At 38.1% G+C, this 23,644-nt stretch overlaps 1 protein-coding gene across 11 annotated transcripts in view; it reads left to right on the top strand.

Annotated features, from left to right (window-relative positions):
- The window catches only part of sdk (sidekick cell adhesion molecule), a 404,110-nt gene extending 381,172 nt beyond the window's left edge, over positions 1 to 22,938 (top strand). For 4 of the 11 annotated variants that reach the window (XM_045746005.2, XM_045745957.2, XM_069328874.1 and 1 more), the window contains 10 exons: positions 2,784 to 2,948; positions 3,092 to 3,461; positions 3,639 to 3,757; positions 5,199 to 5,358; positions 6,072 to 6,095; positions 13,184 to 13,341; positions 17,473 to 17,635; positions 18,301 to 18,327; positions 18,992 to 19,281; positions 19,468 to 22,938. In XM_045746005.2, coding sequence (XP_045601961.2) covers positions 2,784 to 2,948; positions 3,092 to 3,461; positions 3,639 to 3,757; positions 5,199 to 5,358; positions 6,072 to 6,095; positions 13,184 to 13,341; positions 17,473 to 17,635; positions 18,301 to 18,327; positions 18,992 to 19,281; positions 19,468 to 19,713 — 1,722 coding nt within the window. In that variant the 3' untranslated portion in view covers positions 19,714 to 22,938. The remainder of the gene's footprint in view (positions 1 to 2,783; positions 2,949 to 3,091; positions 3,462 to 3,638; positions 3,758 to 5,198; positions 5,359 to 6,071; positions 6,096 to 13,183; positions 13,342 to 17,472; positions 17,636 to 18,300; positions 18,328 to 18,991; positions 19,282 to 19,467) is intronic. The other 7 variants (XM_069328877.1, XM_069328875.1, XM_069328876.1 and 4 more) reach the window with 5 other exon arrangements.
- The last annotated feature ends 706 nt before the right edge of the window (positions 22,939 to 23,644 follow it).

Raw genomic sequence — 23,644 nt, 5'->3', positions numbered from 1 at the left:
ACTTCTCCCCTTTCTTGTCTTTATTATTCTTTACCATTTTCAGTGACCCCCCCCTTTACCTTTTTCAGTCACACCCCTGAACATTTTTCGGTGACCCCATTTACCCTTTTTAGCAATGCCCACCTTCACCCTTTTCAGTAACCCCGCACCTTCCCCATTTTCAGTGACTCCCTTCACCATTTTCAGTAATATAATTTGTTATAAACAGATGTAGAGTCCAAAAGTCAGTTTGAAGGTTGGAGGAGAAAAAGGCCATAATTTTCTTTATGTTTGATGGCTCCTCACCTGCTGTAAATGGGATATGGCGTTATAAATGTGAATTATTCTTTTAGCAATCACTCTCTCTTTCCTTTGTGTTAACTTATTAGTTTTCTCCAAATATGTTCCAAAATAAACACAATTTTGATGCGTCTTTGACCTTTCCACATCTAATTACAGTTCTTTATATCTTGAAGCTTATTCTTTTTGGTCAAAACTTCAGTATCTTGTGTGTATCAGTGATTACTTTGATCTATACGGTATTTATTTGTATTCTTACAATTTGTTGTTAAAAATGTTTCCATTTTGCTGGCTGGAGCAGCCTAATGGTAATATAAAGGCATGTCTACTACCTTCCCTTTATTTCAGGTCATATTCCTCTGGCTACAATCTTTAGTTAAAGCTTTCATTACACTATTTATCCAGTTTTGAACAATTTAATTAATTTACCCAATTTTTATTAGTAAATTTGTTTAGCAGGAGTAGGAAGTTTTACACGATAACAGCCAGTCATCCCATTCTTCTGTGAATATTGAAAAGGATTAATGGATTAAAGATACTTGTGTATTAAGACTTTTGCGGTCCAGCGCCTCTACACGTTCGTGACTGTAAACTTATTGGGCTCCCTGGGCTGCTCACGGGCAACTTGGCTACACAAACCATTTTTACAATAATTTAATGTTTTCTAACTTATTTGTTGGGATATAACAATAAATTTGGAGTCAAAATGTTTGTAAAAAGAGTAGTCTAGAGAACAGATGCAAAACCAAAAGCTTCTTTATAATGGATTTTTGGTGCTCCTGGGTGTTACAAAACGTAAACCTAGCATGCTCAGTCTGTCCCTCTTAGTGCTTAAAATGTTTATAATCATTTCACATTTTCTCAATTGTTTCTTGGGTTATAACTATAAATTTAGTGACAAAATGTTTGCAAATGAATTCTCTAGAGCAGTATTTTTCAACCACTGTGTCGTGGCTCACTAGTGTGCCGCGAAGGGTTCACAGGTGTGCTGCTGGAGCTTGAGGGAAGGTGAAAAATAATGGAAATAATAAGAAATATGAACATTAATTTTAAAAAGCAATCTTTTAAATTCCATGACCAACATTATAAAAAACTAATAACATGGAGAAAATCAATTGGAGCAATATGGCGACTCAAACCAGCACTGAGGGTCTTTCCAGCTGTGCACCTTTTCACTGTGCGGGATTTACTATGTCCCTGTGCCATGACATAGTAAAAGTTGTATAACCTGGGGATTCAACTAAATTCACAGCAACTCTGGAGCTTTCTATTGAAGCCAATCCAAGTTCTATATATAACCCCCATGCACTCTGGTGTACGTAAAATAGTTCATCAACCATTCACTCGAGCTTCAGATACACAATAAAAATCACACACACATGATATACAGTACATCAAAGAGAAAATCAGTTCGAGCAATGAGGTGACTCGGACCGGCGCTCAAGGTACTCACAGTACCTTGAATCCTGGAATCCCAGGTTGTACAACTGACCATGTCGTGGTATAAGGGTAAGGTGGGTGGCTGGGAGTACCCTGATTGCTGATTAGTAACCTCATTGCTCCAATTGGTTTTCTCATCGATATATATATATATATCACATTAGTGTGATACCTGTGTGTAGCTAACAACACTTTTGAGTGTGCTGTTAGGTGAAAAAAGTCGAGAATCTCAGCTCTAAAGAATAGATGCAAAACAAAATTCTAGTAAAATACACACTGAAATCCCACTAATGTGACATGTCAATGAGAAAATCAATTGGAGCAATGTAGAGAATTTGGACTCTGGACCTGGATGTGCCCAAGCCACGTACCTTACCTCTGGACCACAACTTGGTATATGTTATTCAGTTGGGTATTCCACTGAATCCACAGGACATCTGGAGGCCCCTACTAATACTAACTTATACCATGTCATGGTTCAGAGGCAAGGTGCATGGGTTAAGAGTACCCAGGTCAAGGGATGGAATCCTCCTCGTTGCTCCAAAATTTGATTTATAATATAGGGTTATGTGTAAACAGTGATGAATATACAAATGTTCATGAATAGCAATCGGATAACACGTTAACATTTGAATGTTTACTGAGTTATACCTCTGTTACTTAATGTTGATCAAGTTGGAGCTTGGAAAATGAGATTATTGTACAAACGACTTTTGTAAAAATTAAAATGATTTAAGCTATTTATTGTCTGGGATATACCCAAATACTATAATGCTAATATGGATATTATTGTCTTTAGTCCAAATAATGATTTAGGCTTTCACTCTTGTATTAAAGTGGGATATGTTGAATTATTCAACCCAGAATTAAAAGTGTTGTATTTGGTGTTAAATCCAGTTCATTGCAGTATTTAATAAAAGAAAAAATGTTTATGACTCGTTTTATGGGTGGGTACACATTGACAGGTAGCCTTTGAGTACTATGGTTACTTTTTCTTGTAGGCCTTGTGTAATATTTGTACACATTTAATTCTGTCATTTTTTATGTATGTTAATATTTCACAGGTGGATACAAACTATGAAGTGTTGGTGGTAGCCTTTAATGCACAGGGAGAGTCGCCATCCTCTGCCCCAACCACAGTGTATGTGGGAGAAGCGGTCCCCACAGGCAACCCCAAAAATGTCAAGTCTGAAGCTTTGTCATCAACTGAAGTTAAAATTTCCTGGGAGGTATGCTTTATTGCATTGATATACGAGTCTATTTTAAAGTTAGAGCAGTACAGCCAAAAATTGTGGTACAGCATTGTAATATTAATTATTTATGAATTATCATAACATTTAAGATATTTCAAAATAAATTCTTGACACTACAGCAACCAGAGGAGCAAGATAAAAATGGAGAACTTCTTGGCTACAAGATCTTCTATCGAAGTGAAAAAGATCCGGAGGGTTCGGAAGAGATTGAAGTAGTTGGGGCATCGACTACAAGTTACGAGTTGTTGTATTTAGATATGTATACACGCTACGTCATTACCATCCTATGCTTTAACCCGGCGGGGGATGGTCCCAAGTCCGAACCCGTGTACGCTAGAACACTGCAAGACCTCCCGGGACCTGTCGCCAACTTAAGTTTTACCGATATCACTATGAACAGCCTAAAAGTGGTTTGGGATCCTCCTGCAAGACCAAATGGGGAAATTGTGGGATACCTTGTTACATACGAAACTGCCCGGCCTGATGAAAGTAAGTGAATTGTTAGATTTTACTGCAGCTTCATTGTTTTGAAAATAAGCTTGAATGTATTCTATATTAATAATAGTATCTATGTTTATTTAATGATTTTATGCAGTGACAAAGGCAATAGACTTTCATATATTTTCATTGGTTTTCACATTTACATTATTGTCCTTTGTATTTCAGACTTCAGCAAGCAAGTAAAACAAAAAGTCACATCATCATACTTGCTGGTGACATCATTGGAGGAGGAAGTTGCTTATGAATTTAGTGTTAGAGCCCAGACTATTGAGTACGGTCCAGAGGTAACTTTCACTTTATTAAAACTGTAATGGTATAAATTTTGAAAGTTAAAAATAGTTTTTTCTTAATTGTTTTCATTACATACTGTTTTTGCTATACTGTAAATATTTCTTTACAGTATATGCTACAATTCAAACATCACACACATTTTTATATCATACATTAGTGATATTTCATTAATTAAGTATATTTCATCATTATGTAGGAATGTTAAACATAACCTTTTATTTCCCCATAAGAGTTCTAGTAAGTTTATCCTCACAAGTTGTATATGTGCAGTAATGTCTGAATACAGAGTTACACATGTATATATATTCTCATAGAATTTTATCTATATTGTCCTCAGTTCTCTCTTTAACAAGCACCTTACGAGTATAACCAGAAAGGGCAGCAGAGTATTTTAACAAATCATTGGCATTTTTTATTCTATACATGTTTTGTTTGTGGTCATCTTAGTGATGTCAACATTTATCCTTAGATTTTTCATGTGTGGTATGATTTAAAGTAGGATATTTGATTAGCCACCTGAAATCAAATACTAGATATGAAGGATTAAATGAGATACTCTACTGGAGGAATGTAGGGATTTTGTTCTTTTTACATGGAGTGTAACTTTCTTTCAGGACTGAATCACTGGGATTATTGATGGATAAATTAGAGAAATTAAATAATTGTATAACATTGTGTAATTGATTTTTGATGACAATGTTGAAAGTGCATTGTGGTTTTTGATGATTATTGAATATAGTTAGGCTGCAGCAGTTGGATGATGTGCTGTGATAGGTTGAAACGAGAATGGTTGTTACATGCTGCTGGCGGAGACAAGTAGGAAGTGGTGCTGAAGGTGGCTGGATCAGAGAACGTGAGCGAGGCCGAGGGTGGAGAGCTCAGATGAGGGGCGAGAGCGGGTAGCTCATATAATGTTGGGATTAGCTATCTGCTTTGTAGCAAGACTTGTAGCATCTGGTGTGAGGGTTGAGAGACGACTAACTATGCTGTGTTTTTGACTGTGTTATATCTCCATCCATCTTACCTTGTGCTGGACCCAGTTTCCTTCCATACTTGGCAAGTTGATCATCATTTGGCCTGATTGGAAATTCACTGGTTACATTTAGCTGTCCTAAGTGAGTTATGAAAACCTTGGGAAACGTGTATTGATTGTAATTAATGCAAAACGGATCATTAGTGTGTTTATCGTGGAACTTCTTGGAATTAGGAATTCTTAGGGAAACGTTATGCAGGATTAATGGGAACATTTGCTCCAATTGATATTATATTGTCAAAAGTTAATAAAGTTTTGTGTGTAAAAAATGTCCTAAAAGTTGTAGCCATCAAAAAAGTAATATAATAGCAGTCTTTGGTCACTTCGCTGTAATTGTATGAATTCCTAATATAATATTTCTTTTGTTTGAGAAGCGAGTTTCATGTTTTTAAATTAATTAGGTACAAGCAAATGTGACAACAGGCCCACAGCCTGGATCACCAGCACGACCTAAAGACCTGACACTAACCAAGACTGTATCCAGTGTAACACTACATTGGCGTAATAGTCATTCTGGGAAGGACTCCATCCTAGGCTATTACATTGAGGCAAGAAAAATTGGTAAGTAATTTGTAATTTTGCAATAATGAATAATAGTATATTTGACCCTAAATAATAATAAAACATCATTTTTTTATATTTTAATCACCTAAAAAATTTTGTTTATAATTTTGAAGCAAGTTTGCATTGCCAATTAATGTTTCTGCTTATTGAACACTAGCATGAATACATCTTAATTATGCCTGGCATAAACCATTGCATTGCACTCTTCCACTATATAGCAATAATTATTTGAAGTCACTTTTTTGTGTATTAAAATTTGTACAGTATTTAGTAAAAAAAAAAAAAAAAAAATTGCACTAAACATAATAATTTGATGTGAGCACTGTGTATGAACTAGTTTTTCTCAATAGTTGAGCATTTAAAGTATTGCTGCCTATTTTGGCATCTTTGCTGTAATTATTTTCAGTGTGCATGATATACAGGATGTGTTTAGAAGCAAGACTCATCAGCAATGTAGTTAGTCTCTTTGTTAATGGAGTCTTGAGGCTCCAGCACCCCCCTCGAATGTACTAGCCCCAGATTTAGGATTCCTTGGATTTCATTAATGCGAGAACCCACTCCAGCCCAAAACTGAAATATTTGTAGACATACCCTCGAGCATTAATGTTAAAGCACTGCACTGTAGTTAGGTTACCTTGGCTGTATATGGTGGCGGTTTTCTAAGTTTTTCTTCTCTTTTTGTATATTTACCCTCCTCGCCTGCCCGGCAGCAGCCAGCTTTGAGTGGCAGATGTGTAAGTATAGGAGGTGTGCCACTGTAGCCTTGTTTGCTTGTTGCTTTGTAACTGAGATGATGCAATTTGAGTTGTTTTAGTTTCATTTGAGAATTTGAAGAGATTTAGAAAGCTAGCATAGTTTACCACATAAAACTTAACTGCAATATTAATGTCAGTTGTGGTGCCAACATTAGATATTATGGACATAAGAGCAGCATTCAAGACAGAATTAATTTGACAAAGAGAATGTGAGGTTAATATAAGTACCATTGTACCAACACCATTTGTCCACAATTGGTGATGAAAATATTAGCATTCTAATGTTCCTTGTCACTGTTATCAGGGAATTATTATTCCTGTTTTGTCTATTGGAATTACCGAGCTTTGAGAGAATTAGATAAAATAGAAATATAATTATAAAGAAACTTGCCATTACTCCCCGCACTTGAATTAACAATAGGATTTAAAGAAAAATCCAGAGTTTTCAGGACAGTGGTGTTAAACTGACAGTTACTTCACATGAACCTTACCCAGTCTGTCAGTCAGAACTGCTCTGGCCACCAAGGTCGCTCTCAATATTGAAACCACGAGATTATAAATGAACTTTAGCATTGTACAATGCACATATCCATAATATTGAGGAGACTAATTATTAATATCATGTACACTGCACAATGTCTGCTATCATACTTGGTACTCACACCTCATTGTCAGACGACCATAATTGTTGTTTTGAGTATTCTATTAGTACTATTAGCTACTGCAAAAAACACTAACAGCAGTTTTATAGTTGTATTTAACTAACCTTCTAATGTATAAGAAAGCCTTAATTCCACTTTTGGATTTTGTCTTTCCTGTGAGTATCTCAGTATCATCAGTATCTTTAGTTTCTTTCCTGTAATTAGACTTTTCTAGAAAGAACCAGACTAGATGTTATCATTCTTATAATAGTCATTATGCAAAAATATTACAAATTGTAATTGTTAGTGACAAAATATTACAGCTGTAGAATACAAAATTAGATACTTCATAGAGCTGTATGTAAAATGAAAAGGTTTAGTGAGGAAATAAAGTATTACTGTAATTTTTCACTGAAAACTACAGTACAGTACTGTACTAGGATATCTTTAACCCTTTGGCTGCACATCCCAAAAGGTGATGTATTAGGGTACAACATAAGATTTTCAGACTTCCACGGGTACACAAGGCTCGCTTAGGCTTTCTCAGACCTCTGGTAAACTGGTGCCGTTTTGGGGAAAAAAATTATGAACACTGTTCCTGGGTGTGAAGGCCTCAGTACTGAGTGAGCAACCATGGGTGGCGCATACAGCATGAGCTAACTGCATCACTGTTCAGCTTGTGTGCACAGCAGCACTTAAAAGTTAAGTAATATATAGGTTCATAACTGATTATTTTGAAATAACAGTATCATAGAAGATCCTGACTAATAAAGACTGTAAAAAGTTCAGAGATCAGTGAACATAGTGCCGTTTATGATGTTCATAGCGTGATGCAGAGTCACAGTGCGCTGCAATTATTGGATGCATCTACTCATGAAACAATCTATGCGCCTTTACTAAATAAACTTGTGCAAAATGATTCATATTCAGGATATACTGACCCGGTTCCTGATAATAATAGCAACATCATGACAAGAGTTAGTAATAGGCATGTTACATTGGAGGCATTATGTCAAGTCATGTGTCAAGTGAGGTGGCATTGCGTCAGCTGACTAGCGTGTTGATGCTATGCTGTGTGTGTGGGCCCATCACACCACCTGAGTGGTTCATTATGGTGCACAAAAATGTGTGTAGTTATACTGTATATAAATAGTGTTTATGCATTGTAATAACAGCAAAAACAGAATATTTTATTGTTCAAAGCAAATAATATCAAGGTAACATGAATATAGTAATTAATAGTAATTCATTGTGTCGAGGGACAGGCAGCCAGTTTATACATACAGTGCATGTTAGGCTTATATCGAGGTCCCCCAGAGTTGAATTACTGACCCTCCCCAGGCTACAACCCTGGGAAATAGGAAACACCCATAACTATTTCTATCCCGCCTGGGATTCGAACCCGGAATTCTCGATTGTGAGTTGGGAACAAACCCGACTGTACTACCCGGACCCTATATATTTGAGCATTCCGATGTTCCACACATTTTATTATATAAAGTTCTGAAAAAGGCACAATTTTGAATAATATTACTGCAAGAAAAACAAAGAATTTATTAGAGGTATTAGAATAAATATGTTAAAAAAAATCTTCGTGGCAACTCCTGCTTCACTGCTGGTTCAGCACAACTGCCCCGGGGCAGTTGCTCAATGAAAGTTCATGAATTGGATGATGTCATTGCGAGTCACCAGGCTTTGCCATGGCCGAAGTAAGTCGCATAAAATATTTTTTTCTGTGGGGAGCCCCTACGGCTTCCTGGAGCTATGGAGCTAAAATGTGATATGTGTGCATTAGACCAGGACTTTAGTCTATGGAGTTCAGCGTACCGGGGACCATGAACCAGAACCTGGCCCCTCTCCGACAGGTACAGGAAGCAATGGCCTTGGAAAAACCCTGTGGTTGGGGTTTTCCTTATCTGTCATCAACCGGGGTTAGGCATGCAGAAAGGTAGGCATAACAAAACAAACCCCACATGGAAAGAAAATTACAACTAAAAAACAAAGAGATAGGCAGAACTCCCTCCAATCCCAAGGAAACAAGTAAATGTCACACTACACCACCACATCACTCATCCGCGCTTTCCTTCCCTTCCCAAGAGGGGGAGGGGGGAGTCCTGGATCTCCCCACGCCAGCTACCTAACACTCTAACACTCCAGTTCGTTTGCAAATGTGGTCTGGGGCAGACACCTTCGTGGCGACCTCTGCATTGTTGTTGTGTGTGGTGGCCAGGTGTCCTCAAGAGTACTGGGGCTGCATGCGCTTAGGGGCATCCTTTTCTAGGCACCCTGTGAGTACTGCCCTTGTATGATAGGGCTGTCTTCCCTGGTGCTTTTGGGGAAACATTTCCGTAGGGGTTTTTGCTGCTCGGCATTTACCCTGCCCTTGGGGCCAGCTGGGGTTTCATGGCCCTTGTTTGACCTTGGGTAGGAAGTGGTATCATTCTGGTTGGGACGTCAAGGTGTTGTGCAGCCTGCCTAACTATGCGGCAGCTGGTTCTTGTTTCCTCTGGGGTGTTGTACTTTTGCAGTTTTTTTTGTTTTTTGTTTTTTGTTTTTATTGCCTGGTGTAGTTATAGTTTCGCTTCTAATATTTTGGTGGCCCTCTGCTAGGCCCCCATGATTGTACACGTTGCAGGGGTTTTAGTGTTTTGATCTTCCCCTTGTTAGCTTTGGGTCTTAATCGGTTAGCAACACCTTGCCCAGGCTTCCAGTAGTAGTCAGCCTACAAGCCTTGGAAAACTCTGTCGGGCTCGGTGGACCTATGGATGCATCTTCAGAGTTCCAGCCCACTTCATGTGGGTTCAAAGGTTGCTATGTACCCTTGTTTCAGGGTGACAGTTACCTCTTTTGCCTCTGTCATGCTGCCTTTTGGGTTGACGACACCTTTGACCCGGAGTCTTTGAGTCGTGTTCTCTGTTTGTTCTTCAGTACTATTCTGATGACATTATCTTTAGGGTACAGGCAGCACCTGCATTGCAAGCTCAGTTAAGGTTGCTGCAGTGCGCTAGGATGGTTTCCCAACTGGATGCCCGGCAGCTGCCCCGCTTTGGTTATAGAGACCCAGACCTGGGGTCATTAGTTGCTCTGACTTTTGTTCAGTCCGCACTTCCTACTCCTTCCCCTGTTGTTTACCCTGTTCGAGCTTCCGGCTCCCAAAAGTCTGAGGGTTTCGGAGTCGAGGCATAGTTTAGTTGGTAATGAGGCTCTGGTGGGTTGGGAAAGGCAAAACCCCCAACCATAGGGGTTTTTCCAGGGGTTATTGCTCCCTGCACCTCCCTGAGGGGGGGTGGGTGGGGGAGGTTCTGGCTCTTGGTCCCCAGTAGGCTGAACTCCATAGACTAATGCCCCAGTCTAATGTATTGTATATTAGCCTGGAGGCTCCCCGGGGCTCGCCCAGAAAATGCCATTTCATTACTTTCTACGCTGGATTTTTGTGATCAAAAAATGTATTTTAAATATTTAGATTTTTTGTTTTTATTTTATGCACACCTGAGTGTTGCACCATATAAACAGGTGCACAGCCGAGGCGTTAAACGTATTGAGTACCATCTATAGTTGCCTGTAAGTTAAGTATTTGAGTGGAAATATTTGTTTTCATGAAGAGATCCAACTTATATGCAAAAAATTACTGTTATGGTGGGGAAAATCAGTAAATTCTTGAAGGGAATAATTATTTGTAAAACTTACTTGAATGATATTTGTTCTTCCACTAACTTCCAGTATGGTAACTACCGTATATGGCGGTAATTAAATTTGGGATATTAACTCACTTTTTGTAACTTTTATTAATAAATAATAATTTTTTAATAAACAATGTAAATGTTTAACCTTCAAAGTGTCCATCATTAAATGTGGTGCTTTGCTTGTGGAAAAAAAAAAAAAAAATTGTTTTTCCTGGTTAAGTAGCTGAATGGAGGAGTCACTGAGTGCATCAACACAAGATACACAATTTGCTGACTCATGGTGTAGGGGTCAAAGGCCTGGAATGATCAAGTTGGCAATTTTGAGGCTGGAGTTTGTTTTAATTCACCAAACATTCTGGGTGCTTCTTTGATGGTGGCAAGTATGATTAAGCTTCAAATGTCAAGTTTTCATAGGCCATCATTCCCTGTGCCTCTCTGAGGGGGGTCAGGTTCTAGCTCATGGTCCCTAGTAGGCCAATAGAACTCTGTGACTGATGGCACTTAGTAGTATGGTACTGATCATTGTATGATAGCTTCAGGGAGCCTCGGGGGCTCAGCCAGAAATCGGCGCCTTGTTACATTCAATGCTGGTTTTTAGTGTTTGCTTTACAAATGTGTGCGTTTATCTGCTGCACTTCTTGCGTAGATTTGGTCTATTTTTGGCTATGAGCCGTGTGTGTGTGCAAGGTGGTAATTCCTAAGGTGCTCATCTGATGTTGCACCTGCACTGACAAGAGTACCTGCTCTTGTGTTTGGGTGTTCACAGTCTGAAAGGCCAGGCCAATGAAGTAGAGTTAAGCCCTCTGTAGTGCGCAGGTCATTGACTCCACTGCAAGGCTGTGTGGTTTGGGGGGGAGGGAAGCATTATGTGGTTTTAAAAATTGTGGGGAGGCACACTAGGGAACATGGGCTTGTTCATACAGCATGCTGTGGACACCCTTTGGAGCTGAGCGTCCAAAGGTTGGACACTGCTCCACACCCTTTGGATACAAGGGTGTCCAAAGGCTGTGTTCGTTGTTTGTTCTTTCAGCAAGTGTCCATAGTGGTTGGGTGTTCTGCTTGGTTAGTTGCCTTCATGCCCTGGTAACTACTTTGCGGTCTGCTGTTCAGCTCATATTGGTCAATCTGTTGAGCTGGCATTTGGTACTTGTGAGTTTGAGTACATTCCATCACATTTGTGCAGTGTCTACTGATGGTCATGTACTTTTTTCCTGGTTATTTGTAGATCGGCATCTAATACAGTACTTAATGCTGTCACATCTTATTGCTCGGCCTTGTTGGAGCCACTATTGCTTGTAAATCTGGATAAATCTAGAGAGGGTTCTGGGAGTTCCCGAGCCCAGCCTGAGGCCAGGCTCAGCTTTTGATAACTTGTAATTGGCATTAGTGCATCCTCAGCACAGTTTTGCAAGTTATCTTGGACTTTCTTACACCTTCAACCATCTTATTCTCTTCCTGAGCCATCTTGACCTCTCAGCAGAATGGTTCTTCCAGCTCGGGTTATCCGTAATGTCATTAACACTGGCTTTCTTGTGATCTTCCTTCAGGCCCACAAGGTTCACGACTTTGGCCTTGTGTTCACTTGTGTGTCATGGCCTACTTTTTGGACTATGAAGTTTCGGAAGTCTCGCTAGGTCCTGGTGACTCGTGTAGTTACTGTTCCCCTCGCTGGTTCATCCCCTGTTCTCTTTTCTTAGATAGCTTCGAGAGCCACCAAGAGGCTCCCCAGAAAACCAGCACTGAATGTAATGAAAAGTTTTTCTCTCGTTTTGGTAGAGCCTCAGTGGATCTCTAATTTCCTCCCCCCCACAATGTCGGTCATCATTATCAGCTCCAGACTGGCTAATGGCCAAATCTGAAGGCTAGTGCTGCCATCTGTTGTTAGCTTTTTGCACTAGGATGTTTGAGCTACCTTTAAGTGACTCATTTGCAGAATCATTTGGCTGTGATCATTGGTAATGTTTGTTGCACATCTGTTAATTATAAAACTTTGATTTAAGGATGGGTAAAAAAAGCAAACTAATAAATCTCAGTGATATGGCTCCATTACACACACACAAAAAAAGTTTTCCACATTATATAATGATTGGGTATCCAACTAACTTGGAAGTGGTTCAGGACCAGTTCCTAATTGCTTTTGTAAATATCTAACTCTGATTTGTTTACTCGTGTAAGGCCACGAGCTTACTTGAAAATATCCACCCTTTTTCTTGTGACATGCATCATTACTAACAAAGCTTGCATTTTAATCTGCTTTGACTAACCTTTGAGTGTCGTTTATTTAGCTTTTGGATAATATATCTCTAAATCTTGTTTGATGATTGAAGTGTTTTTTTGTTTTGTGTGCATGAATTTTAATGTTTACTGTGATGTTAAAACTAAGTACTATAGTGTATGCTTAATATATTATATAACCATTAGGCAACTATTTTTTTATAATTTAAGGATATTTGTTTCTTTTTAGATTCAGCTACTGGAACAAAATTTCCATGTAGCACGGGCTATGGTGAGCCCGTAAGAGGACATTTGATTTTAATTTCAAGCACATTCAATTTGTAGAGTTTGAAATACTGCATTATAGTAAAACTAATTTTCTTTTATGTGCTTTAGTCTGAATTTCATTCCTTTAAAGCTTCATATTCAGAAATCATCTTGTGGATTTTTTTTACTTTAAATTAATTTTTTAATATTGGCAAGTAAAAAAAATGGCCAGAACACACAATACCATAATATGCTTCTTCAGACTCAGACAAGTGGTCGGTACTGATGAAGACGGAAACCGGCGAGGTCGAGGAGTACACAGTGTCATACCAGAACCTGTTGCCGTCCACCCAATATGAATTCCGACTAATTGCTTACAATAAATATGGCATATCCTACCCAGCAGTTGCTAATGAAAAGGTATGTTATTTGGTACAATATAGTATGATATTCTCGTGATACAGTATCGAGATAGTAATGTAGTAATCTTACTATTTAAATAAAGATGGCATTAGTCATCATGCAGTGGTCAACATAAGAATACATCTCAAATGCTTTTGCCCTCAGCAATGTACTATAGGTACTAATATTTTTGTGCTACCATCCATAGCAACTATAGGTACTGTGCTATAAAATTTGTGCTACTATTATAAAAATTATCGATACTATAATTTTTGTAGTTGCATCCATAGTAATTCTAGGCACTATAATATTTGTAATACCATTCATTGTAATTAGGATTTTCGAGTATAGTAGATAATATATAGGACACATCAAATCTCCAAACTAAAGTAAATCAGGTCTTTCAATGGACCACAAAAAATATGATGTTTAATGAAGAAAAGTTCTAGCTCCTGTACTATGGTAAAAATGGAAACCAAATACAAATATAAGGGTCTAACCACACTACAAAATGAAAAAGCAATATTAAAGATTTAGGAGTATTCGTGTCAGAAGACCTTACCTTATTGTTGTCCCCCTAACTCCCCTTGCCACTTCGGGGGGTTATAGGGTGTTTGTGTAGCTTCAGGGCACCAATCCCCCCAGCCACAGGGCATGGTGAGAAGGCGCCCCTAAGCATACCTAATTCACTATCAAACACAAACTAAAATACACATAAATGGCAGATCTCATCACAACCCACAAGAGTTAAGATGATAATAACAACACACAATATGATGATAACATACACAAAATGGAAAATTCTTTTGTATTTTAATTTTCTTATATGGGACACAGCACACAAAGGAAGGGGTGCACAGTATATCATTAAAAAGAACTAAACCTGATGGCAAAACAACAAGCTGCCTAAGCGGCAGGATTGGTGACTTGACATCGGCATTCATGGAAAAACTATTCATAGTGGAAGCTCCTAACAAGGCCCTGGAGTGGGAGGGATATCATGTATGCGCATGGGGGTCCCTCCGGCCGCCGCCTTACCTACTCGTGGGCTCCGGCCAGGTCATCTACCCTCTTGTGAGAAACCATTTGGAGAAGTGGTACTCCAGATGATGACTGCTTAGATAGTTGGCTACCAGCTATCCTGGCTGCGGTTCACCTAAGCAAGACTATATTAACCCTTATGCACCCTGTGCATGGTGATCCTGGGACTAAGATGGTCTGCCCCTAGATGTGGTCTTGGACCATATTCTGTAGATGGAATATGTCCAGGTCAGGGCTTTCACATAGCAAATCTCAAGGTCGCTCTTGGTGAGTCCCATATCCTATAGACCACGCGCACTCTCCTTCCCTCCATTTAAGGATTATTGAAGAGACGGATGCTGTGTGCTTCCCGGTATATTCCCTGACCTTTTGAAGGATCTCTGGGGTGCCGTACTTGTCACACTTGCTCTGATGTGGACGGGAGAGTGGAAAGTTATCAGCAGAGACCTGGGTGTCTAATATAAAGGCCTCATCACCTTTGCAAGCTATGATGTCAGGCTTACAGAAGGTCCCTCCATCCGATATACGGACTTCACGTTCCACCTCAAAACCTCTTTGCCGCAGGCGGCCGGCTACGAACCGGGTGATATCGTTATGACGTTTCACCCGAGCCCCATGTGTCTTGTGGCATGCCTGGGATATGTGGCCCAGGGTTCCTGGTTTCTGGCAAATATCACAGAGACCAAAAGCCTCGGGTCTACCCCTAGCTGCTCTAGACGGTGTGGCTAAAGCGTTTGCCCTAATCTGGATGGTGTGAGCAAAATCTCCTCTGCTTAGCAGACGGGTACCGGATGCGACCCATTTGTGGCAAGATGGAACCTCACAAGAGGACGCAAGGCCGGCACCATCAACCATGCTATACAGTTTTGCTTTCCACCTTGTGCTCAGTTGTTCTGTTAGAAGGGGTTCCGGCAGCCGTGGTCGGGTCTACCCATCGACGCATTCGCGCTTGGAACGCGGGATCCACTGGACACTGGATCCTCCGACTCTACTAACGCCCCGAGCCGCTTGTTCTTCTGTAGGTGAATTGATGTGGCAAAGTCGGGAATTCCTAGTCCACCGTCCTTTATGTCGGCGTGAAAAAAGGCATTGGGAGTATCATGAGGCAGTCGCAGCCAGCCACGGAAGACATGCCGCAACTGCCTGTCAAGCCTCGCCATCTCTGTTTTAAACACGCATCCGAGAACAAGCCCATGGTTCATCTTGGGGATTAGGTGGTGTTTTAGTAGGTATAGCCTCTGTTGGGGTTTGAGTGGCGCCTTAGTGATGTTCGTCAAGACGTCCTCGAACAGGGAACCATGGGATAGGTGTCTGCCCTCGACCCCGATAAGTATCCCTAAATACTCTTTTAAAGAACACAGTAAAGTAGCTGTAACAACCCCGAAGAAAAAAGATGCTGGATAACAAAAATCTTTCAAACAAAGAAATGCCAAACTAATAATGATACTTTTTAAGACACTTGTGCTCTCTAAGGTGGAACAGTGATTCTTACACAAGACTGTGAGCAGCTATGTCCAACAGCCTGGTTGACCAGACCACCTTCCAGTAGGCCTGATCTGGGACTGGGCCCCACATACCCTGATTCCCAGAACTAGGTAGGCCACAACAGAGACTTATGCTGTGTATTTATTTATAATAGTGGAAGTTTTCTATGTATGAGGTGAAAATATGTATATTTGCAGACCTAAAAGTGGTTACACATTTGATCTAAAAGTGTACAGTGGGATAAGAAAAATGATAAATGAAACAGGGATCATCATCATCATAAGGCAAGAGTTACCATCTGCTTGAATAACAAATACAATTCTGTGCAACTTACTGAAGACTTGTTTGAAAATGGTGTATATATACCTGTAGCACACTTAAATTTACATGTACAGTGTACTAGTGCACTAAAAATATTGAATAAACTGATTAAACAAAAAATGCCTGACAATACTTCTTGAGACCCTAGGGTGGGCTTGGAAAATAGAAGTTGGAAGTTAACACTGTATAAACATCAGAGGCCCACTCTTGTTAATTATCCTCCCAGCAAGTATAAGAAATATTGCCTGAACAAAAGTGGAAATCTTGAAGAAAAAACTGGTCAGTTTTCTGCAAGAAGTGTGGTGGATATGTGGACCTGCGAACCACTCCAAGCAACAGCCTGTTGGACCAAGCTCTGACAAGTCGAGCCTGGCCCAGGGCTTGAGGGAGTAGAACAACTCTCAGAACTTCATGTAGGCACAATCCAAGAACAACCCAGAAAAATTCCAGAGCCCTCTCCAGGTAAACCCGATGCTACTAAGAGCCAGGACCAGAATCTGGCTTTCATTATGAGGCAAAGGGAGAGTGGAGATGAGAGAAAACTACCCAGCAAATATAAGTACATCAAAACAGGCCATGCATGAAAAGAAATTAGTAACCCTGAGAAAAATTAGGCATACAATAATTGTCATGGAGTAAACGTCCCAGCTATAATGCACCCGATTACCACCAGATGGCATCCCAGGTCACCCAGGGCTTACACCAGCCACCCTCCTTATTCACTAAGCTGATACAGCCAGGGTCACACCTCTGCTGGGTGCACATTCAGTTTCATGCTTTCAGATAAGTGGTGCAGGCTATTGTTTGATTTTATTGTTTTTATTATAATCTCTCATTTGAATTTGTTTTAAGGTTTCCACGTCAAATAATGTTTGAGTGAGATGAGGTCATTGTAGTTAAGGTGCATTAACATAACTGTGGTTTCAAGCAAAAATGTTGTATAGACAGAACATATTGGAATATAATGGGTATCTTTTACTGGATAAGTGTGTGAATTTTCCAGACTTACTATGAATGAGGTTTGTATACTATGGTTCCAATGTACAGTATTTGCATATTTGGGGGGTGGAAATAATATATACAAATTTATCCAGGATTGTAGTGTAGAATACCCATAAATGCACAATGTTTTGCTGAAGGTAGAAATGTTACTAAAATTGTATTATAATTGTATAAGATTATTGATGAAAATAATTCTAAACATATCTGAGGCTCAAAATATATAATACAGTATGTATATGAAATAACATTATTTGGTAATTAACATTCACTGGGTTATGATAATTTAATTCTTTATTTCAGATTGTAACTCCATCCAAGCGATTTCTGGAATATGGATATCTCCAGCAGCGGCCATTCTATCACCAGACCTGGTTTATGGTAACGCTGGCAGCAATCTCAATCGTTCTCATCATCATAGTCATTGCTGCACTGTGTGTTAAGAGCAAAACATACAAATACAAACGTAAGTTTTGTGTCTGTGGGTAAAACGTGCACAGCTTATTGTATTTTAGTTAAATTTCTATGGTGGTCACCATCATGTTGTGTAACAATGTGTTTGCTTGAGGATGCCAAGTTATTGTTCTGCACCATTTAGTTTTAATCTGTAAACAGGTGTGGCCAAATTTATATTTATTGGTGGTGATCACTATAGTGGGACTTGAAATGTTCACATTTTCTTGGGGCTTGTGTGACTTCTATGAAATGCTGTCCAGTACAGTAAGTGTAGCTGTGTGTTGTGTATGGTTACGGGTTGTGTGCGCTTCTTGTTGAGAATACTTCGCATCCTTTTTCTGTTGCTTTGTAGTCTGTGTTTTGCTTGTAGATAGTGAACTTTTATAGATTCAATTTTGTTTCTATTCTCAATCTGCATGGTATTTTTATTTATGTAGATGTATTTTTCTTGCAAATTTTAAAATTAGACACTTCACAAATTCTTTAATAACAATATATTTTTATGGTATAAATTTTCCTATTTTTACATCTACCAAAATGCAGCCTTATTTTCATAATATTTTTGTAAATCCCACCTGACACTCGAAGATATCCACACTTGCCCACAACAGCTGAAACTAACACATGTTTTATTTTGTTTTGCATGAATATTAAAGCACACTGTCTCATTCCCAGGTATTGTAGAGGAATTGTTGTCAGCACGTAAGTTTTTAACTACCACAGTTTCATGTTAAAGCACAGACTGGCACGCATGTAGCATGAGTGTTGCCAACTGCATCCATCAGCAACCAAGTGTAGCACATTAGTGCAACACCACATTTCTTGAAGCATTTGTGTCTATTTTTCTTCATTCCTGGTTTATGTATTACTGTTACTTATAACAAACATGGCACACAGTTCTTCAACATTTCTTGCATTTATTATAAGACTAGCTATGTAGATTTTCCTTTTAATTCTAATATAAAAAATCTTTGAATCTTGCTCTTCACACCTGCAGCCTTTGCTTGCTAATCTGTGCCTCGGCTGTCTGTCACTTCTCTCACATTGTTTGACCTTTTGATGAAAATTGTATTTGTATTTTGAAAAATATGGCAGAAATATAATGTGCATTTTAACGACAAAAATCTAACATTTATTCTGCCACGTTATTAATTAAGTAAGGCTCAGCAATTTTGATACATTTAGCCAACAATTAATTGTAAAATAAAACATTTCACATACCAGAAGGTTTTCATGTTTGTCATAACAGTAAGGTGCAATACATGCTTCATGTCATGGATTTTGAAGAGTGATTGATTTGATATACTGATGCATAGTACATGGATGAGCTATATGGTTTAACTAATAATTATCTCCTGTATGATAGAAGAAGCAGCTAACAAGACTATGGAAGAGTCATTAAATACAGATGAGACAGCCTTCTCCACTTTTGAAATGCGACAGTCTAGGCGTGGCACTGTAAGCAAACGGAGTACCTTGGGACGTAGGTCTGTTGTTGGTGCCACGGCTGTCGTAAATGCAAAATCACCGCCACGACCCGCCCCGGCCTCCATCACATACTCGGATGAAGAGACAGTAAAAGGTTATGATGAGAATCCTGATGATTCAAGTGAACTAACCGAGAAGCCAACAGACTTGTCCTCGACTGCCTCAGAGGTTGGTTTTGATGTAATTGTTATATTTTGTTTGGACTTTTATTTTGTAGAAAAAGTTAAGTTTGTTATGGTTAAATATTGATGTATCTTTGGATAATACTTAATTTCCATCTTTTCATGATGTTTGCCTGACATCATCCCATACTTCAAACATTATGAAATTTTCTCACCTACCTTTCTGTTACAGCAGGAGTCTGAAAGCGAAAATGAGAGCCACCATTCAGAACCACATTCTTTTGTCAATCACTATGCCAATGTTAATGACACATTACGTCAGTCATGGAGAAGACAGAAGCCAGTTAGGAATTATTCTAGTTACACTGACTCGGAAGCAGAAGGAAGTGCAGTGATGAGTCTAAATGGAGGACAGATCATAATGAACAATATGGCTGGATCAAGAGCACCTTTACCAGGTTTTTCTTCATTTGTTTAGGTAAGAAATTTTATATAAATTTAGACAATTGAAAAGACAAACTACTTTAAGTCCTTTTTGTATGTGATACAATGATGATGATCTCGAGATCTGAATCAATGAGAAGAGTGGCTCGGGTGAAACCAAGGAAGCAAATTGGTTACTGCCATGATCAATCACCTGCAGCTTATTTAATGTGTGTGTCAAATGGACACTGGTCCCCTCTTGTCTGTGATATGTACAGCAGTGTAATGTAAATATTTGTAACTTTTAGGAATCATTCTCATAAACTATGAATTGAACAGTGACTTTGACTAAAGGGTTTTCTGAAATAGTCATAAGATACATATGACTCAAGCGTTTGTATTAAGTCTGAAGTATATATTAAGAGTACATTTAGTTTTGGGGGGGGATGGGAAAGGGGGTTACAGTTTATTGAACTGTCAATAAATGAAGGTTACTAAGTTTTCATGTAATTAAGTCAGAAAATTTATTCTCAAATGAATCAATGTAAGAATATAATGAAATGAAATTAGTTATAAGCAAAATATTGAAAATCACAAAGGTATGTTTAGAAATATTTCTATTTCATTTGTTGGGGTTAGAATTAATCAAAAACTTTATTAATTATGTAGGCAATTAATGTATCAGTTTTGTCTAATGCCAAAGCTAGGAGCATTCATTAATGTAAGAACTCTTGGCAATGTGAATTAACAGTATTTTTATGCATTTACCATCAAGAGTTAATGTCCTATTTCATCATCTTTACATTACCATAATCATTTCACGTGTATTACTTGTTACTGTAACAATCATAATATTAAGCAGGCATTATTTCAATATTGTATGTGAATAAATGTGATGAAGTTTTTAAGTGCATCTGAGAATTTTTATGTATTGAATAACAACAAACAGCTTATGAATTTGGATTAGATTTAGAATCAAAGTTTTTATATAGCATTTTCTTTGGATTCAAACACAAATTGCAGTACCATTTTTGTCTTACTGCTTATCTTAATTTGTTTTGAAACCTGATATTTCCATATTCATTGTCTTGCTGTTAGTCAAAGGTGTGTGTGTTGATCATCTTTTTTAACTCATAAATGGACAAAATCACAAATTCTTATGGTTCTAAGGCAGAGATGCTTCACACAATATTTGAGTAGAGTAGACGCAACATTTTTGATGCTCAAAAGTCATTAAGTTTTATTTATTGCTTTTGCTGTGTATTCAACCATTAAACAAAGTTGAGCACGCATATATGCACACTGGGTGCTGCAGTTGGCACATTAAATATTTAATGTTATACTGTAAATGTGGATGCTTTCAATTGTCGTTGCAGACAATGTCCTTCTGCACAAGTTTTGTTTCAGTTTCATTAAACAAAAGTAAACAGATATTGTGGAAGTAATTGAGTAGCCAGGATATAATGCTAGTGTTTTGTGGATCTTTAATGCAGTTTTTAAGCGGACTGAAATACCAAGAAAGTGACGATTAAGGAATAAATACAAAACGTAAGTCGTTGAATATAATTCATTACTCAAGATTATATAGTTCCTGTTGTTGGGATAGGAAGCTTGTGTATATATATACACACATTAGGCTTGTATGGAGGTCCCTCCCCCAAGGTCAAACCACAGACTGTACCCAGGATGTATTCCCCACAACAGTTGCCTAACTCTCCAGCCAGTACCAATTTACTGCTAGGTCATCAACAGAGGCATTAGGTGAAAGAAAACTTGCCCAATCATTTCTGTCTTGCCCAAGAATTGAACCGAGATCCTCGATTTCGAGTCGAACAAAACCAACTGTGGATCAATCAAACCTTATAATTAAAGAAACCTATGGGTGAGACCTTAATTATCTATTATATATATATATATATCGGTAAATCTAGACAGTTGTGGACTTGGCTTGTTTGGGATTACATGGCTGTAGGTTTAGAACTGCTCTTATATTTATATTTTTGTACAATTTTAATTTGGAAATTGCATTGCCTTGGAGTAGAGTTTTATAGAATAGTCTGCTCCAGGACATTTAAAATGCCTAGAGAGAGCACTTTGAAAGATGTCTTAGCTAATCCAGGTTGTGGATTTTTTTTTTTATGTAGGTAAAACAAACACAGAAAAGTTACCACCCACTTGCACTGAGAAATAATGGGAAAAAAAAAAACTAGGTATGGCTTCAACGAGCACTTAAAAGTGGGAAAGCAGTGGGTAAAGACAAAGGCACAGGAAGAGAAATCATAATTGGTACAATGTGTGTGACCAGTGGAGAGAAATATAGTTAGAAAAGTAAGTAATTATCAATAGAAGGCACCAAACCGGGAAGGCTATGTAAATATAGTTAGGTAGCAAAGGTTATGTACCCAAGGAAAACAAATACTAGCTGGTGAAGTTTTCTCTCACTTACACTATACTGCTTACCAGTTTTTCATTAACACCTGCATTCTGTTTTTAGCAAAAATTTTGTGATGCAGTTGTTAGTGACTTATTTTTCTTCTTTTTATAAATGTTCAGTTAATATCAAAATGTTTCCAAACGTAACCATTTTAATTTTAAATCATAAAGTTAAAAAAGAACATTAAAAAACATTAAAATACGGTTCGATTAAAAGAAAATATATCGTCCAACCCTCAGAGCCCCTTAAAGTGCTCTGCTCAGTACAAGGGTTATCTGAAGGCCCTATATCTTCATTTATTCAAGAATTATGGAAGTTAGAATGATCTGTAGCATGTTACCTTGAGGTGCTTCGAAGCACCTCAAGGTAACAAGGTAATGTGAAAACTGGTGGTGTATTCTGTACTGTAATTTTTAGAGCGCGCGCCGACCCCCCATCTCTCGAGTAGAGATTGATATCTCGCAGTGTCAGAGGTAAAGATAAACGAATTTCACTTATGCTAATAGGATTGAGGAAATTCCAAATTGCCTAACTGAAAATTAACTACCTTATGTTCACTATTTAGTTTTTCTTTTATATTATAGGACTGACGACTCATACCAAGGTGCGAGATAATTTACACAATTAGACAGGTTTTCTAAGAATGGACAGAACCAGAGACATTTACAATGTTCTGTGCTACTGATAGTTTTCAACAACTCAGAAATACTTTTGTCCTATTCTTTGCTGCTGGTAGTATGGAGTAGGTCAGAAATAATGTCCTGTAATTTTTTTTTTTTTTTAGTTTTCAGTACAATGCATTTTGTAAATATATTCATAAGATTTTTTAATAAAAGTATGATATACTGTACTGCTTTCACTCATTCAGAGCACAACCTTAAATTGATAAAATAGACAATCAAAGAAAATACATTGGCTATATAATACATATGTATTTAAATAGTCCATACAGTATAAATATATATTTTGGTTACGTCTTGCACATACATTCCATAAATTTCTAACAGTAAATTGTCTCCAGTGATTAAAATCAAATTTACAACACTAATTTTCCAGCATCATACAATTGTCTACTTTGATATAAAACATATCTTACATTGTGAGATGTTCCCTCAGAAGGTAACCCTATTACCCTAACATTTTGGCTGTTTTAATCACATTTAATAGAACATAAGAATGAAGGTAACTGCAGAAGACCTATTGGCCCATACGAGGCAGCTCCTATTTATAACCACCCAATCTCATTCATATATATATGTCTAACCTATGCTTGAAACAATCAAGGGATCCTACTTCTATTATGTCACACGGTAATTGGTTCCACAAATTCAAATAATCTGAAGATTACATTAAAATAAGGAGTAGAATGTTTTTACAGTACTGAATGACTTTATTCAATACAGTTCCAATCTTGGCCATGTGCCTTCAAAAATAATGAATAAAGGTAAATAGATGGAAGCAGTAATTTTTGTGTGGAATATTAAATCCCATTATTATTCATGTGCAAAGAAATTGTCAAAAGAAATAACTATGCTAGAATGGTTACATGTAG

The sequence above is a fragment of the Procambarus clarkii genome, chromosome 22, assembly GCF_040958095.1.
Source record: "Procambarus clarkii isolate CNS0578487 chromosome 22, FALCON_Pclarkii_2.0, whole genome shotgun sequence".
Classification (NCBI taxonomy): Eukaryota; Metazoa; Arthropoda; class Malacostraca; order Decapoda; family Cambaridae; genus Procambarus; species Procambarus clarkii.
Note: the sequence above shows the minus strand (reverse complement) of the source record. Positions and strands in the feature narration are given on the sequence as shown.